The 18,871-nt window shown below is 51.0% G+C and overlaps 1 protein-coding gene, 1 long non-coding RNA gene and 1 pseudogene across 3 annotated transcripts; 1 reads left to right on the forward strand and 2 right to left on the reverse strand.

The window, feature by feature from the left end:
• Positions 1-7,018: 7,018 nt before the first annotated feature.
• Positions 7,019-8,263, reverse strand: LOC307095262. Its single transcript, XR_013813186.1, has 3 exons — positions 8,130-8,263; positions 7,703-7,831; positions 7,019-7,140 (listed from the first exon to the last, which is right to left on the reverse strand). It is a non-coding gene; the product is annotated as an uncharacterized lncRNA (long non-coding RNA).
• Positions 8,264-10,657: 2,394 nt separating this feature from the next.
• LOC307095435 (olfactory receptor 10V1-like) lies at positions 10,658-11,620 on the reverse strand (the record flags this gene model as incomplete). The annotated part of the gene is made up of 1 exon (XM_079764621.1): positions 10,658-11,620. One exon carries the CDS (start codon positions 11,618-11,620, stop codon positions 10,658-10,660), a length of 963 nt encoding a protein of 320 aa, XP_079620747.1.
• Positions 11,621-13,285: 1,665 nt separating this feature from the next.
• LOC307095436 (ribose-5-phosphate isomerase-like) lies at positions 13,286-17,261 on the forward strand (annotated as a pseudogene). Its single transcript has 2 exons — positions 13,286-13,887; positions 17,211-17,261. The product of its transcript is annotated as a ribose-5-phosphate isomerase-like (transcript).
• Positions 17,262-18,871: the final 1,610 nt, after the last annotated feature.

The following is an 18,871-nucleotide window of genomic DNA, read 5'->3' on the forward strand; positions in this document are numbered from 1 at the left end:
ACTGAGCGGACTGGGGGACTCCAGAGGCAGCCTTGTTCCTGCCATCCTGGCCGGGGTGAGGGGACTGGGCACTGCCATCTTGTGGCTGTGGGCATTGTGATCTTTGAGGGCAGGGCAGTCAATTAGCATATTCCCTCCTTATTGGCTGTGGGAGTCGCCATCTTTGAGTGTGGGGCAGCCAATTAGCATATTCCCTCCTAATTGGCTGTGGGTGCCGCCATCTTTGTGATGGCTTGAGGGTCAATTAGCAAATCCCTCTTTATTAGATAGGATTATTTCAGAGCAAGTGAAAGGGAGGTGGGAGGAAGAGAGACAAGAGAGAAAAAGAGAGAGGGAGGAAGAGAGAGGGAGAGGGAGAGAAAGAGAGAGAAGGAAAGATGCCATAAATGTGAGAGTAGAAACACATGGGTAAGTTGCTTCTCTCACACACTGGACACGAAGTGACTGGGGGGCAGGTATTGAACCTTCCACCCTCTGGTGTGCCTGCCCATGCTCTAACCACTGCGCTTCCCTGGCCAGTGCTGGATCTGTCTTTTGGGGGAATCTCCAATTCAATATTATAATGACCTTCCTTAGTCCCACCCTTGCCCCCTGCCCGCCCCACCTCCAGTCCCTGACCAAGACCCTCTTTAGAACTCACATAGTTAGAAGAGTGCCGGACATAGTGACCTCCTGGTGAACTGCCCCAGGTGGAGGTTGGCCACGGGGGGCCAGCAAATGGCAGGCGATGTCTGCCTCCATGGACGATCTGAAGGGCACCAGCAGGGTGCTAGAGGAGATGCAGTTAAGGCACCATCCCATTCAGACTTTGCTGCTTCCTCTCAGGCCACTCTCACCCATCTTAGTCCCCTCACGTATGCCCCCTCCTTCCTTGCTAGTCCCTCAGGCGGCCTCCCCCCGCCATCTCCACTGCCCGCCATTACCCTTCCCCTCACCCACCCGGGCCGGCCCCTCCCCTCAGCTTCACCCCCTCCCCCAGGCTGAGCCCTCCTCCCTGTCCCAGTGTCCAGCCTAGGTCCGACCCCCCGGCCCCCGGCCTCTCCTCAGAAAGGATACAACTGGAGCGGTACTGGTCTTGGCATCCTGGCCATGGGCGCTGGCTCGGCAGCCGCACCCCCCACAGGAGACTCGAGAGCCTGGGCGGCCTGTGGCGCTTCCCTGGGAACAGCACCGGGCTCCCCGCTGCCGCCGCTCCAGGGGCCCTCGTGGTCTCCAGGGCCATCTTGGCTGCCAGGGCCTCCCGGACTGGCCTGGCCTTCCCCATCTTCGGCCACAGCGCCCAAGGCTGGTTCCTCAGCATCCATGTCCCCTCAGCCTCTCCTTCCTTCTCCTGAGAGCCGCTCTCTGCTCAGGGGAAGAGGGGTCGTCAGGGAGCTCTGCCCCCTAGCGGGTGCCCCCACTAGAGCTCCCAAAAGCGCATGTGCACACAGGCCTGTGCTATTTGCCAGAATCAGTGCCTTGGGCACGTGACTGTTTCCCGCCAAGTCTGCCCAGCAACATGCTGGTGGGGAGCCTCGGAGCCTGTGCGGGTCCCAGCCCAGCTCTCCTCTAGGGGGCGCAGCTTGCTGCTGCGGGTCCCTGTCATTGGTCTCAGTGGGTCAGGCGCCTCCGGGCCAGTCCCCGGGGGTCTCGCCTGGGCCCTGCCCGCCCTGCCCACGTGTACCCCCAGCTCAGACCCTGGAGGAGCCGGGATGGATGGGCCTTGCTCCTGCAGCACCATGGCTCACCCCGGGCACTGTCACTTAGTGCTGCCGCCATCCTGGGGGAGGGGAGCTGCCAGCCCCACTGCCTCAGCCCGGCACGCACCCTGCCCTGTCTCAGACCTCAGGCTCGGGCGGGCTGGGGCCCGCTGCTCAGGAGGGACCAGCACGTTGGACAAAAGCACAAAAGGAGCCGGAGCACCGCCCCTGGGACAACTCCCCGCACCTCTACCCTCTGCTGGCTCAGCCCTCATGGGGCTCGCCCTCATTTAGAAGGAAAGTTTGCCACTCTGGTGTGGAAGGGTGAGTGTGCTGGGGGTGGGGAGGAAAACTGGTGGTGTCAGAGGAGACAGGAACCCTTAGCTGATAAGTGACCTTGTGTCAGCTGATCTCAGGACAAGTTTACTTCTGTGTCTGGGAAGGGGGTCTATTCCCCAGGAAAGGTACAGGGAGAGGTGGGCAGGGCTAGGGCAATGCCTGGACACGTGTGTCTGTGCCCACACTGCTGCTCTGCCCACAGTCGTGGGAGTGGGGAGATGTGGTGTCTGTCTCAGGGCTGGGGGCTGCTCACCTGGCTGGCACACCTGCAGGCATGTGAGGGGGGCGCCAGCCGGGAAGGGATCAGGGAGTGGGCGCCCACCTGTGAGCTTAAGGCTGATGCACCTCCCACAGGTCAAGGCTTCCATGGAGCAGCTTTACTGGACCCCGGTCTGTGTCACATCTAAGCCCAGGACAGCTGCGGGGATTCTGAAGTGACTTTCCCTCACCTGAGACCAGGTGGAGGGGTGGTGCAACCTGGGGGATCAGCGGTGACTTCCCTTTCTGCTAAAAAAACAACCCTGTAAATGTAACAATAGAAAGGCCATTTCCCAAAGCCGGCTCCCGGTCCACCTCTGCTTGTCTTGGGGGATGGAAGAGTGGGAAGGGACGGAAGGTACAGGGGAGGCCTCCCCACACCCAGCTGCTTCCATGGGTAAGTATTGGTTCTGGGGGCTCTGCACCCCACACTGTCCCGGGAACTGGGAATAACACAGCAGGGAGGGAGCCTGCAGAAAGCCTGTTCCCAGGGAGCTGCCTTCCTTGGGGAGAAAGGATCCCAGAATCCCAGAGGAACACAGCAAGCCGGGCAGGTGGGTGAAGGGATTCCAGAGAAAACACAGGAAGTAGCTGTCAGCAGGTCAAAGCCACAGAGTCCAGGAAGGACTGGATGTGGAGAGTGCACACGGGTGGTCACAGGGAGGACCCCAGGGACTGGCATCACTGGGTCAGGCTGACATGGGGCCAAGGAGGGAGAAGCAGGCTGGACAGTGACACATGAAGGGCTCTGCTTTGGCCGGCTAATGAGCTCCTTCCTGTGCTGTCTGCTTATCTCTGGAGTCTGCCTGCTCACCATCACCTGCAGGCTGCCTCTTCCTGCTGAGACTCTGGGCTCCTGTGCCCTCATGCCCCCTGACGTCACCCTGCTGGGGTGGACACCTCTCTACCCAGTGCCTGTGCTCCCCACCTTCTTCCTGCATGCCCCTCTTCTCCTGTGACTACACAACCTGTGCATAGGGGTTCCTGGGAGTGCAGGTGAGTTTGCACCTGGGCACAGCTCTCTGCTGATGTAGCCCAAGACTCACGGGATGAATCCTTTGAGGGACACTTCTGAGGTGCAAGTGAATGTTCAATGAATGAAATAGGATGAGACAGATGAATACTGAGGTCATATTCTGCTTTTATGTATCTCACTGAGACACAGGGGGTAAGTGTGCGAAGAAATGCATTTCCATTTATGCTACTTATTTGTATGACGTAGGAATTATTATGAGTAGATGTTTATGTATCATACACACAATAAAATGGAAGTGTAAATACTAATGGAAAATTTAGATGAACCCTAGGTTTTGGGGATGGGAAAGACTTTCCTAAACTTAATGGAATAGTTATAATCAATAACATGACCCTGGCTGGGTGGATCATGTGTTTGGAGCTTCATCCTGTACATCAAAAGGTTGCGGGTTAAATTTTCTGTGTGGGCACATCCTAAGTGTTGGGTTTGACTGCCAGTCAGGGCCTTTGGGAGGCAACCGATCCATGTTTCTATCTCATATCGATGTCCTCTCTCTCTCTCTCTCTCTCTCTCTCTCTCTCTCTCTCTCTCTCCTTTTCTCTCTCCTTCTCTCCTTCTAAAAATTACTAAGAACAACTTCTCAGATGACTATTTAAAAAATAAGCAATTTCATGCTTTGAGTCATTACCTTGTTCCAGCCACTGTTCTAAATACTAAACATGAATGACCTCATTTTATCTTAAAATGCAGCAACATTTTCATCGTGGTTATCTTTATTAAGGAGATCGTGGGTAATTTTTCTTTCCAAAACGTGCCCATTTTTTCTATTTTTGGCAGTGGGCATCAATTACATTTGCAAACAGAGAAAAATTAATAGACTTATTGAGCAACTGTTGTTCAGAGAACCTTCCAATTAGATCCCAAGTGAACTACTTTGCTGAAGTTTGAATTATCCTCGTCTGTTCACTGGGGGCCAATCTTCCCTTTGAAAGTGCTTGTACTTGGCCCCTTCTCCTGATGCAGGTAGGAGGACTGTGATGATGTCCCTGAGGTCACGGAGCCTGGGGACCTAGCCTAATGACGGTGGGGCCCGTGTGGCACAGCCCTGCGGTCCTCATGACTTTGAGCCGCTTCCCAAGAGCAATCCTTTCTAAACTCCACACACAATCCCCATGCGACATGGACACTTATTCCTCTAGAGACAACTGCAAGGTTGCTGTCATCAGCATTTCCTCAGGATGACACAAGGTAATATTTTGCTCTTCTAATCCTTCCAAGTACTCCAGTACAAGTGCACCTGTGTGCATGAGCAAGAAACACATGCACACGCAGCTACATATTCAGGAGTCGCTCAGCACATCCAGTCTTTTGTGTCCATAGCGCCAGATCTAGCTTAAGCCCTCTGTCTGCCCAGCGGTTAAGGGTTTTGCATTTATGAATCAAAGAAAACTTGTTCAGAATGTAGTAAATAAATTTAAATACACAATGGGCATAATATGTAATGATTAAACCTAAGAGGTGTAAAGGCCAGGGAGTATAAATTCAAGGAAAATGATGGTTATAGCAACAAGGATCCTAGTACCATTTGCAAGATACTCAACACCTTTCCTGTTGAGTATCTTCAAATCAGCATAGCCACCCGAACTTGCACGTCCTGAAGGCACCTGGATCCCAACTAGCCCCCAAATGACCTCCTATTTTCCCTGCCTCTAAATGTTCCCTCTCTTTCATTTACTGTCTCAGTCACAGTTATTTCACAGCCTCCCAGTCGCTCATCTCACCTGCCATCAAATCAAACCCCTAAATGTGTCCTAGCCACCCTCCCTAGCCCACCTAAGTTCAGAATGGCATCATCTCTTACCCTACAGATTTGTAAACGCTAATATAAATGGAGCCACTATATATGTTTAAACTATATATTTTTTATTTCAGAGAGGAAGGGAGAGGAGAGATAGAAACATCAATGATGAGAGAGAATCATTGATTGGCTGCCTTCCGCACGTCCCACACAGGGGATTGAGTTTGCAACCCGGGCAAGTGCCCTTGACCAGAATCAAACCCGGGATCCTTCAGTCTGCAGGTAGATGTTCTATCCACTGAGCCAAACCAGCTATGGCAGAGGGCACATTTTTTTGGATAGCAATTGTGTACCTTAGATTAACAGCCTTAAAAGTAAACATTTAAAAAAGTAAACATAAATTTTTAACTCAGTAATTATGCCTTTTGGAATCTCTCATGAGAAAATAACCATCCAAACAAAATAATATTGAACAATTCCTTTGAATTTTTATACCAGAAGGAAAACAGAAGCACTAAATGTTAAGCAATTATATTATTGTACTTCTTTTATGCATCCAGTGACATGTATTTCGAGTTTTTCTTAGGAAGTGTGAGAGATCCTATCCTATATAATGAAGAGCTAATATGCAAATGGTCATCATGCTCTTGTGCCCTGGCGCCCTCCTGCCTTGGCGCTGGGGCCGGGGTACCTGAGGCCAGGCCAGGGGACCTGAGGATGGGCTTGGGGACCTGAGTCCTCGCTCCCCACCCGGCAGGGCTTCACGGGGGACCTGAGGCTGAGTCCTCTACCCCACGGGGTTTGACGTGATACCTGAGGCTGCACCCCTCACCTGGCAGGGCTTGATGGGGGACCCGAGGCTGCGCCCCCCAACTGGCGGGGCTTGATGGGGGACCTGAGGCTGCGCCCCCGACATGATAGGCCTTGAAGGAGTACCTGATGCTGCGTCCCCCACCCGGCGCTGTGCAGGGGGACCTAAGGCTGCACTCCATGTTCTGCGTGGCTTGATGTGGTGGGGCTGGCTGGATCTGGGTCATGCGCAATTTTGAGGCTCATTCAGGTGGGTGAGACCTAGACTCTGGGTCCTGTGACGTGCCCCAGACTCTGACAGGAGGGAGATTTTCATATACATTTTACTAATTTTCTTTCATCTCTGACACTTCTATTATAGAGAAAGGGCAAATAGCAATATTAAAATATTTGATCTAATTAATTCCCTTTTAATGTGCACAAATTTCGTGCCGCAGGCCACTAGTGTTAAATATAATGAGTGCAGAAAAATTTACTCCTGAACGTGCAAAACTTATACATTGCCTGATATTTTTGTGCATGCAATATATAAATGCAACTATAAATCCAAGAAAATATTCCAAAATACTGAGAGCTGTTTATGTTGAATGGCATCACACAATGCATTTTCATATTCTTCCATTTCCTAATTTGTCCTCAATTGACTAGAGCCGTGTTCGGCAAACTGCGGCTCGCGAGCCTCATGCGGCTCTTTGGCCTGGAGTGTGGCTCTTCCACAAAATACCACGGCCTGGGCAAGTCTATTTTGAAGAAGTGGCGTTAGAAGAAGTGTAAGTTTAAAAATTTGGCTCTCAAAAGAAATTTCAATCATTGTACTGTTGATATTTGGCTCTGTTGACTAATGAGTTTGCCGACCATTGGACTAGAGTAACCGAATTGCACACCTCAGTTTCAAACCAAGGACAAAGTTAAATGAACATGGAGGCTCTGGTAACAAAACTCACTCAGAGAAGAGTAACATTCACTTGTATTTTTTGCTATGACAAACAGAACCCCCTCCTCTAGCTATGGGGAAACAATAGAATTGAGTGTACGAAAGGGGAGTATACAAGTAAACACTTGGGCCCCCATGATGCTGTGGCAGCTCCTGTGGGGTTCCATGCCTCAGGGAAGCATGCTCCGATAAGGACTCTAAGCCTTAGCCCCCATTCATTGTCCTGGGGCTGACAAAAAAAAATGGGGGCAAAATGTGCTGCATGGTTTCAATCAGTACGAACAGCTCCTGGAGACAGGAGGAGATGGAAAGTCGCATTTGGTCCATGTTGTAAGCAGTCAGGCGGCTAAAGGATGGAAAAAGAAAATGAAATAAAACACGATTAACTTTGCACCTAACTCTGTGTGTCCCCTCAGGTGGTGACAGGCCCAGTTCACCATGAGTACCTCCCTAGAATGGACTTTTTATTTATTACTTTTTTAGAGAGAGCAGAAGGGAGGTGTGAGGAAGAGAGAGAAGGACAGAGAGGGAGAGGGAGAGAAAGAGAGATTGAGAGACAGAGGGAGGGGGAGAGAGAGAGACAGAGGGAGGGAGAGAGAGAGAGTCACAGGAACATAAATGTGAGAGGAGAAACACATGGGTCAGTCGCTTCTCTCACACACTGGCCATGAACTGACTGGGAGGCAGGTGTTGAACCTGTAGGCCAGGTAGGTGCCCTTAACAGGGCATTGAACCTTCCACCCTCCAGTGTGCCCGCCCACGCTCTAACCACTGAGCCTCACTGGCCAGGGCTGGATCTGACTTTTGGGGGATCTCCAATTCAATATTATAATGACCCTCCAGAGTCCCACCCTTGCCACCTGCCCGCCCCACCTCCAGTCCCCACCATGACCCTCTTTAGAACTCACATAGCAAGACGACTGCCTGACACCCGGACCTCCCGTTGAGTTCCCTCAGGTTGAGGTTCGGCACTGAAGGCCAGCAAATGGCAGGCGATCTCTGCCTGCATGGATGATCTGAAGGGCACGAGCAGGATGCTAGAGGAGATTCAGTTAAGGCACCATCCCATTCAGACTTTGCTGCTTCCTCTCAGGCCACTCTCACCCGCCTTAGTCCCCTCACGTATGCCCCCTCCTTCCTGGTCCCTCAGGCCGCCTTACCCCTCCCCCCCCTCCCCCCCCCCGCCGCCATCTTTACATCCCGCCATTACCCTTCCCCTCAGCCACCCGGACCGGCCCCTCCCTCAGCTTCACCCCCTCCCCCAGGCTGAGCCCTCCTCCCTGTCCCAGTGTCCAGCCTAGGTCCGGCCCCTCGGGCACTCCTCAGAAAGGATACAACTGGAGCGGTGTTGCTCTTCGAATCCTGGCCATGGCCGCTGGCTCGGCATCAGCGCTAGGCCCCGGAGCGTCGAGTGCCTGAGCGACCTGTGGCGCTTCCCTAGCAACCGCCTCCGCCTCCCCACTGCCGCCTCTTCTGGGGTCCTGGGGTCCCTCAGGGCAAACTTGGCTGCCAGGGTCTCCCGGACTGGCCTGGCCTTCTCCATGTTCGGGCACACCGCCTGGGACACCGTCGTCACCCTCCATGTCCCCTCGGCCTCTACTCGGGACTGCTGAGAGCCGCTACACCGCTGAGGCGCCCACGTTCTGACAGGAAGTCCCGCCCCCTAGCGGGTGCCACCAGTGGAACACTCTGGAGCGCATGCGCACACAGGCGCTGCGCCATTTGTGAGATATGAGGCCAACGAGTGCCCTGGGCACGTGACTGTTTCCTACCCAGTCTGCCCAGCAACATGCTGACAGGTGAGCCTCGGAGCCTGTGCGGGTCCCAGCCCAGATACCCTCTCGGGGGAGCAGCTTGCTGCTGCGGGTTCCTGTCCTTGGTCTGAGACTGGGTCAGGCACAGCTGGGATGGAATTTGCAACCTGGTCATGTGCCCTGACCAGGAATGGAACTGTGACCTTCTGGTTCATAAGTCCATGCTCAACATCTGAACCATGCCAGCTGGGCTAAATGGAGCAACTTTAAAATGCAGCTGGACCTTCCATGTCAGAGAGCTGTCTTGCATGTCTTTGTCTTAAGCTTTTGGGAAGTTAAAGCAGGGCAAAATTACCTTTGGACTAGGCTTACGGCACCCTTGTGTCCCAAGGAACTGTTTACAAACATAACAGAAAGCAGATATTATGACTACTGGAGTTAAAATAAAAAGCATTGTGTTTCTGTGTGTCAGTAAGGAATGTTTTTGGGCTTAAACTACAAGGAAATGTATTGTTGACTGAATGTTAAGTCCAGAGGGAGAGGGTCATCATGCTGGCTTACTTGTCCAATGAAGGGTCATCAAGGACCCAGTCCCCCCCATTCCTGACCCTTTTAGCAGAATGTGGGTGTTCCTAGGTTTGGTGTTGGGACAAGTCACTCCTTCCTGTGACTAGCTGGTAACAATTGTGTTAAATAAAGTTGTTTCGGTGCCTAATCCCCCAGGCTAATGTGTGAGCTCCTTGAGGGCAGGGTCTGTGTTGCTTTTCGTAGCGCCAGTGCTATGCCCAGTGCCTGTTACACACAAGGTGCCCAGTCACTCATTCGTTCACTTACTCATTCAACAATTCTTTCTTGCTAAGTGCTATGATGGAGGAGAATCCAGGGATCCATGGCACATAGCCCAGCCTGTGGGGTGGGAGTGGGGTCAGCAAACACTCTCTCGAGATCTTTACATCTGACAGGAGTCCCTGAACACAGAGGCCTCAGCTCAGCAGGGTTGAAGGCTTTCATTCAATAGCAACCAGGGTCGGAAGGTAAGCCAAAGCTCATGGGACTCACAGTTTGATTACTGCTTACTGTGTACCTGTTACCTGCCAGGTCCCTGGTAACAGATTAATCATACCCCTTGCCTGCAAGTGCCCCAGGCCAGTCAGGGACAAATCATTTCAGTGCTGGGTGAGGAGTAAGCCCTTGCGGCCATGGTGGAGAGGCACTCCCCAAGCAGGGCAGGTCAGGTAGGAGGAAGGGCAGTCTGCACAGGCTACCAGGAGCAGGTGGCCCTTTAAGCAATTCAAGGAGGAGGAGTCACCTGGCCCAGAGGCTGGGCGGGTGGACAGTGAGTGAAATGCCTTAGTGAGGATGGTGAGCTGATGGGGCAGAGCAGGTCACAGGCCCCCGGGGCTGCTGCTGTTTGGTTTGCACTGTTTATCTCAAGTGATCGCTACCCTCTGGCTTTCCTCGAGAAGCCCGCCTGGAAGTGCAACTTCTGTCCTGGCCGGGCCTCCAGCCCCTGCTCTCTAGGGGGGAGGGGGAAACAGTCTCTGAGGACCCGGCCTGCTCTGACTCCTAATGGTGGCTTGCAGGGTGTCCCCCAGCACCAGCTGCCTCCTCAGTATCAGAAGATCCTTGAAAGACTCAAGGTGTTGGAGAGGGAGATTTCAGGAGGAGCCATGGCTGTGGTCGTTTTGTGGTGATGCAGGGTTCAGTTTCTGGGAGGCTGTGCCTTTCCACTCCTTCACGTTACCCAGCTTGGGCTTGGGAGCTCCTTGAATTGATCCTCGCTAACTCCTTGTCCAGAGAAGTGGTGCCTTGATGGTTTGTTTGGGCATCTCATGACCTTCTTCCTGGCGGTGTCCATGCCTCTGACAGTGTCCCAGAGGATGAACGTAATTGTCCAACAAGGGAAACCCCCAGTACAGCCACGTTTTGGAAAGCCTCAGGATTCGTTCCATCTCTGTGACCATAGGAAAGATGTGGTAAGGTTCAGGGGCATGCAGAACCTTGGAGCAGCCCTCAGAGGGGGGAGTGGAGCCGCAAGGTGGGCAGTGAGATGACCCACTGGGTTCTTGTAAGGGGCCAGGTTAGTCCTGGTGGACTCCACTTTGCCCTTCACCTTGCTTTAGGCTGCCGCCTCATCTGGTTAGAGCTCTCCAGGAGTCTCCTGAGGGCACCCTTGACTTCCTTGTTCCTGAAGCTATAGATCATGGGATAGAGCATGGGAGTTACATTGGTGTAGATTAAGGACACGATCTTGTCCTGTTCTGGAGTGTAGCATGACTTGGGGCAAATGCAGATGAATATTGCACAGCCATAGTGCAGAAGAGAGACCAGCAGGTGGCCGGCACAGGTGGAGAAGGCCTTGCTCCTGCCCTGGGCTGAGTGGATGCTGAGGATGGCGGTGATAATGAAGCCGTAGGAGAGCAGTATCAGTAAGAAGGGAATCAGCAGGATGAGCATGCAGACCACGAAGACTGCAATCTCATTGGCTCGTGTGTCTGAGCAGGCCAGGAAGAGCACAGCAGGGATGTCACAGAAGAAATGATTGATCTCATGGGACTGACAGAAGGGCAAGAGGAATATTAGTGTGGTAAGTGTGAGTGAGAGTGCAAAGCCACCGACGCATGCCAGAGCCAGCATCTGCAGACAGAGGGCCCTGGTGATGATGAGTGTGTAGCGCAGGGGCTTGCAGATGGCCACGAAGCGGTCATAGGCCATCACAGCTAGGAGGAAACACTCTGCTCCCCCCAGAGCGATGAAGAGGTGCATTTGCAACGCGCAGCCCAGCATGGGCATCCGCTGGCTATGGGACAGGAAATTGGCCAGCATGTTGGGGACAATGACCAATATATAGCAAATTTCAATGGCGGACAGATTGCGAAGAAAGAAATACATGGGGGTCTGGAGGCAGGAGTCAATGAGGGTGATGAGCACAATGGTTGTGTGGCCTGCTAGGGTGACAAGATGCATGACTAAAAAGAGTCCAAAAAAGAAGATTTGCAGTTCAGCCAGATCCCCAAAGCCCAAGATGATAAACTCTGAGCTTAAGGTGTGGTTTTTCTGCAGTGGGGCCATCCTGTATTCCCCTGTCGAACTCCTGGGCTGGAAAAGGCAGATTTCTAGCAGTTTTCTAAGTTGTGGGAGACTCTGCAGCCCTTTCCACAGACGGGAGTGTAGCCACCTCTCCAGGGCCTCCAACCCACGTTGCCAGGCTTGGCTCTGGTCTAAGTTCATGAGCTTCTTACATTCTGCCCTCTGCTCACTGAGAATAAAGAACTGCTCATTGAAATAGTTTTATAATTCATGCCACAATCCCCTTATGTCCTTTACTTTCACTCAGGTGAAACACAACCTTTTCTAGGGTGGAATAAGAGGAGAGGGAGCATTGCATTTCTCCCCACAGGTCATCAAATAAGTATTCTCTTTCAAACTCTAAGCCTCCCGTGTACAAAGCTAATTACTTCTTTAATTAAGCACTTCACTCTTATTAGAGCTCTTGGCATGTTCAAGAGTATTTGCTGCTCCTAGTCACCAGTGGACCAAGGCATGCATTTTCCAGAACCCAGGGTGTCTGGATGAACTCAACTGAACTCACCTCTAACCACATCGTTGAAGACTGATCTCGGCTAGCTAACAGTCTGGACACAGAATTAGCTGCCTTGAAATCACTTGTCTGTGAATCCTGAGGTGCTGTTCAGGGAGATATGGACGAGTATCCTGCTGGTTTCAGGGCATGTAGAAATAGGATTGAGACACAAAGAATCACCCAAGTGTCTGCATACTGGGTTGCCATGATGCTCAGTCTCATAACAGTTATCCTTGGTGCAGGAAAAGCCCAAGAGTGATTCTGAATTAATGTTTTATTGCTGCTGTCTTAAGATTCACAATGATTTTTAAATTATGGGCTCTGCATTTTCATTTTGTACTGGGCTCTGCAAATTATGTCATCTGTCCTGGTCTCCAATATGGTTTCTTTGCTCAAGAGCCCTCTAATTTCAGGTTTGCTTCTTTAATAGCTTATAACTCTCTTTTGCATTTATTTATTTATGTGTCGGGTATCCAGTTTTCTGACTGCTGGTTTCCTGAGAGCATGGACTTTCTTATCTCTTTTTTCCAGTGCCTAGAAGAGGGCTTGATAAATCATGTGGTCAGAGAGTTTGTCGAATGATTGAATGCTGTAAAGAGCCTGCAAGAATATTCCAATAGACAAGGTAACAAGCATATCATTGGAATAGTGCCACATTTGGCATCAAATTCACCATAAAAGGGGTCATTAATTCTGGATACTCCCTTCCTGCCTCCTCTTTAACCACTTCTCTCTGTCTGAGCCATAAGCTGCTTTAATGCTTTATTGCTCACACAGATTCTCTGTTCACCTGATTCCCTAAGCTGAGCAGGGAATTTGTACTGACTTAGACAACCATGTTAATGGACCAAGCAGAGCTGTTGTTGTTAAGGTTCAAAGAGACCTTGGACTTAGGCACACCTTCACCCTGGCCAACTGAGCTGCAGTGTGTGAGAGAACTACATGTGAGACCAAACATTGGGACTTCTAGGAGGATTATGTAAAGGGGTGCCATCCTGAGCACCATCTACAGGCTGGTCCTAGCCCTGATGCTCTGGCACCCAGGGCTGGCCCTCAGCCCACCCCAGTGTTTACTGTCTGGGATTTGAGGTGGCTCAGGCAGAACAAGCACCAATGGTAGGGAAGCCAACAGCATCTTCCTGCCCCCCTCCATGATGTCCAAGGCTGAGGAGGCCAAGAAGCTTGTGGGCCTCTCAGAGATGGATAATCTCATGAGGAATAAGCAAGTGCTGAGGATTGGAAGTGGTTCTACAGTTGCCCATGCTGTGCAGCAAATAGCTGGAAGAATGAAACAAGGGAATGTGAACCTTGTCTGTGTTCCCACCTCCTTTCAGGTCCGTCAGTTCATCCTGCAGTCTGGCTTAACTCTCAGTGACCTGGACCAACACCCAGAGCAGATGCTAACTTCAGTCTCATCAAAGGCGGTAGAGGCTGTCTGACCCAGGAGAACATTGTGGTGGGCTATACCAGTGCTTTATCGTGATGACACTTTCACGAAAGATTCAAAGAACCTTGAGGATCAGGGGTGCGATTCCCCATTGAGGTCATCCCAATGACTTACGTCTCAGTGAGTTGAGTTTGGGGGCATGGTTGAACTTCAAATGGCCATCAACAAGGCAGGTCCCGTGGTGACGGATAATGGGAATATGGGAATTTTATCCTGGCCTGGAAGTTTGACCAGGTGTACAAATAGAGTGAAATGAACACAACTATCAAAATGATCCCAGGTGTGGCACTGGCTGTTGTGGCTCAATTGGTTGGAGCGTTGTCCTATATACTAAAATGTTTTGGGTTCAATTTCCAGTCAGGGCATATGCCTAGATTGCGGGTTTGTTCCCCATTTGGGGCAAACCAATTGACGTTCTCTCTCCTCTTCTCTCTCTCTCTCTCTCTCTCTCTCTCTCTCTCTCTCTCTCTCTCCTCTCTCTCTCTCTCTCTCTCTCTCTCTCTCTCTCTCTCTCCACACACACGCCCCTTCCTCCTTCTCCTCTCTCTAAAATCAATAAGCATGCCCTTGGGTGAGAGTAAGAAAAAAATGATCCCAGGTGTGGTGGGCACATCAATATGTCTGAGAGTCTCCTTCAGGATGCAGGACAGCTCAGTGAATATGAGGGAGAAGCCCTTCTATTGACCTGAGAGGAGTGGAGTGTATTCCCCTTGAGTCCCCAGCCCACAGCCAGGTGGAGATGCCTCTCCAGGAGCCTTTGCCTTAACGTATGTGCCAGTGTGGTTGGGGAGTTAAATCCAGCCTTTTAAAGTATTGTGTTTTTTAAACACACACACACACACACACACACACACACACACACACACACACATTGATGTGTGTGTGTGTGTGTGTGTGTGTGTGTGTGTTTAAAAAACACAATAAACGTACTTTATATTTGTTTTCATTAATTTGAGAAAAAGGGAGAAGGAGAGAAACATTGATTGGGCTGCACCTGTTATGTATCCCGATTAGGGATGTGCCCTGAACAGGAATCAAACTGATGACCTTTCAGTGCATGGGGTGATGCCCAGGCAACTGAGCAACACCTGCCAGGGCTGAAGTATTGTTATTAATTCTCTTTTAAAAAAGATAAATATAAACATATATATTTTTATTATTTTAAAAAAAGAACTTCTGACTGATTTAACTCAGGACTCCATAAACTATGGCCTCTGGCCTGAATTGCAGTGGCCAGTATATTGTGTTGGAGCAGACTGGTCCACATCCTGGTTAGGGCAGCTTTCCCGCCACAACTGCAGAGGCCAGTGGTCGCGAAGGATCACGTGGCCTGCAAAGCTGAAACGATTTCCTGTGTTAGCCTACACATAAAAGGCCTTTCAAAGTGAAAGGCAAATAACATTTATTTGAGGCCAAAAGAATAGCTATTCGGGAAAGCACTGATTCAGGCAAATAGTGTTCCAATTAGGAGTCAAGGGGAGAGGGTCTTTCTGAGAAAGGCCGGGGAACAGTTACATCCACAGAAAGGCGGCATTTCTATTGGTGCGGAGAGCAAAACATAGTGATGTTTATGCTTAATGATGTTTTAACGGTTCAGTCCAGTAGTCATAATACCTGCTTTCTTATGTGTTTTTTGTTTAATCCTCACCTGAGGATATTTTTTTCCTTTGCTTTTCTGGGAAATTGGAAGGCAGGGACGGCAGGGGAGAGAGAGCTAGAGCTAGAGTGAGAGGGAGAGAAAGAGACATCAATTTGAGAGAACACATTCACTGGTTATCTCCCACACGCACCCCAACCGGGGAAGGGAGTGAACCCGAAACCCAGGTACCTGCCCTTTACCTGGAATCGCACCCTGGAGACGTCGGTGCATGGGCCGACGCTCTCATCACAGAGTATCACTGGCCAGGGCTCTTGTTATGTTTGTAAACAATTCTTTGGCACACAAGGTTGCCCTAGGCCCCGCCCAAAGGTTAATTTGCCCGGTTTTAACATTCCAATGGTTTAAGGCAAAAGATGGGCAAGGCTGTTCCATTTTTTAAAAAATTATCTTTATTGTTAAAGAGGTCCCCTTTCCCCCCTTTGACTCCCTCCACCCCACACCACCCATATGTCACTATTGAATGTGTCCATGGTTTATGCATATATGCGTATAAGTTCTTTGGTTAATCTTTTCCCACCTCCTCCCATCCCACTTCCCTCTGAGATTCATTCATCTGTTCCATGTTTCCATTCCTCTGGATCTGTATTGCTGGTCATTTTATTTGTTTCATAATATCCCACATAAAATTGAGATCATGTGATAATTGTCTTTCTCTGACTGGCTTATTTCGCTTATCATAATACCCTCCAGGACCCTCCATGCTGTTTCAAAGAGTAGGAGATCCTTCTTTTTACTGCTGCATAGTATTCCACTGTGTAAATGTACCACAGCTTTTTGGTGTGCGTGTGTGTGTGTGTGTGTGTGTGTGTGTGTGTGTGTGTATCAATTCATTTACTAATGGGCACTTGGGCTGCTTCCAGATCTTAGTTATTGTAAACAATGCTACTGTGAACATTGGGGTGTATATATTCTTTCGGATTGGTGTTCATGTGGGTCCATTCACATTATTTTGGACACCTGTATGACATGTCACAGAAAAGCTTTCCAAACTTGCCCACTGCCTGTTTGCATCCTCTGCCCATTTGCCTAGTGGGTTGTTAGTCTCCTTGGGGAATAGAGGCTTGCAATTATTTTCTGGCTTGAATACTTCCCATTCATCACTATATCTAGTCATCAGAAGACCGCTACTTCAAGCTTTGGAGGTGAGAAACTGAGGCTCAGAGGCACCTGAGGAGGTGGGGCCAGAATTTTGGAACCTGGCACTCAGCTCCCCTCCACCCACAATCACCTCTTCATTGGCTTTATTCAGAGAAGACAGGATGTGTTTCTGTGTGTAGAAAATACTACCTATAAAAAAGAAAAGTGACATTTAAAAAACCACTATCATTTCTAATGGCATTCCAAAACATGAAATGCTTAGTGATGCACTTAAGATAATACATACAAAATATTTACAGTGAAAACTAAAAACTGTTGACAAGAGAAATTAAAGAAAACCTACATAAGTGGAGAAATATGTCAGGTTCATGGATTGGAAGACCCAGTATTTATAAGTTGTATATTCTCAGCACACCATTCTATAAATTTGATGTAAACCTAAAAAAAAATCCTGACTTTGCAGAAAATGACAAACTGATTACAAAGTGTGTGAAGAAAAAAAATGTTTGTGGAAATGCAAAGAATCCAGAATAGAAACAGCAACTGTGAAAAAGAAGAATAAAGTTTAAAGGTACAACTATGACTAAAAGAGAATACATACAAAATGAAAAGTTCATAGTTTGCTAGTGGGAATGTAAGCTGGCATCATCATATTGAAAAAAACAGTTCTTCAGTTTCTTACTAATTAAAACCATATGTCCTCACAAATTGTTATATCAACTCAATTAAGAATAACCCAGATGTCCATCAACAGGTGAATGGTTACCCAGATAATGATACACTTGAGCGAGGAATAGCACTCAGCAATAAAGAGGCATGGAGGAGTGACTGCTGCTGGGAATCCCCCCAGGGCTGGGCCCCACCGTCTCTGCAGATTCAGATGCAGCAGCAGGTGGAGACCAGCGGGAAGACAGGCCAGGACTAGCCCAGAGGCGCCTGAGTCACTCCCAGAACTCGGGGACAGGGGACAGGGGTCAGCAAGCTAGTCGTGCATGAAGGTGGTCAGGCCGGTGCCGCCAGCGGCTCTGAGGCTCACCAGGAAGCTTGGGGCGGGGCCAGGTGGCGGGAAACAGTCAGGTTCCCAGCAGCCTCAGCACAGCAGGCCCCTCTTGCCAGGAAACAAGCGAGTGGGGGTCTGTTTGCGCAGGCGCCCTGGGTTGCACAGCGCTCCTGGGGGCAGAGCTTCCTGCGGGGTCCTCATTGGCTAAGCTGTCTCTGGGGCCTGTGCGCCAAGATGGCCTGAACCAGTCGCACTCCCTCTGGATCCAAAGGGGTGGTGTGCACAGGCGGGCGCCCTGGAGACGCCTAGTTGCGTGTGTGCGTGAAAGGGTGGGACTTCCTGCGAAAGCCTCAGTCCCTCATTCGTGGACCGAGGGGGCCTTCATCTTTAAGTTGGAGCCAGAGGGTTACAGGGGCTTTGCAGCAGCCATGCAGGCTGCAGGCAAAGATGCGGGAGGTACAGCTGGTGCAGAGGGAAGACTGGGAGGCCCTGGAGACCAGGGTGGAACCGGAGACCCTACCAGCCATGGTCTCCCCAGCGATCTGGAAGGCCAGCGTGGTCCTGGCGGGTCTACTAGCCCTGGCTGTCCCGACACCCAGAGTGACCCTTGCAGCCCTCCTGGCCAGTGTGGTCCTGGTGCCCCCAACAGTCAGGGTGGTCCTGGTGCCCCCAACAGTCAGGGTGGTCTTGGTTCCCCGGGTGGCCAGGAGACGAGGAAACCATGGGACCAGCAGCCATAGGTGCTCCCACTGTGGCACGGGCACTCCATGTTCCTGGGCCAGGTAGACATGCAACATCAGCGGCTGCAGGACCAGGAAACCGAACGGTGGTCTTGCATCCTTTCCGAGGATGCCCTGAGGACTGGTAGCCAAGAGGTGGCTCAGGGACATCCCGCAAGGCTAGGGCTGGCTTTTGGGGACAGGGCACCGGGCAGCCTGGGGATAAAAATGGGAGCAGCAAGGGGACCTGGGGTAGCCGGGTGGGAGGGGAGTGGATAGATTAGGAGGCTGGAGGGTAGTGAAGCAGCCTGAGGGAGTAGCAGACGTGGGACAGAATGAGCTGAGTGTAGAATGTCGCAGGCCTAGGTAGCCAGAGACCCCGGGCGGGGGGGGGGGGGTCGTGGGGTAGTGGAGGGTGTCAGAGGACAACTTGAGGGAAGCCTGGGGTGCAGGCCAGCCTCTGAGGTATAAGGAAGCCCGAGGCACTGGAATGTTCAGCTGCGGATGGTGCCTTAACCCCGTCTCCCTCAGCAAGCTCACTGTGCCTTTCCAGTGCCTCCTGGAGGCAGAGATGGCCAGCAGGTCAGTGGACAAAGATGACCAACACCACCTGCAGGCCATTTAAAAGAAGTTCAACGTGAAGGGCAGCAGGCTGGCTGTGTCAGTTATAGAAGGAGCCAAGACGGAGTGGGGGCAAGTGCTCAGGGCCTAAGAGCCAGTCTTTGCCAGAGTGGGGCTGTGTCATGCATACACGCGTGTCAGGTCTCCGCAGAGGGGGTGGTGTGCTGGGTGTAAGAGAGTCATCGCCTTTAACTT

The sequence above is a fragment of the Cnephaeus nilssonii genome (assembly GCF_951640355.1).
Source record: "Cnephaeus nilssonii genome assembly, chromosome: X".
NCBI classification, from domain to species: Eukaryota; Metazoa; Chordata; class Mammalia; order Chiroptera; family Vespertilionidae; genus Cnephaeus; species Cnephaeus nilssonii.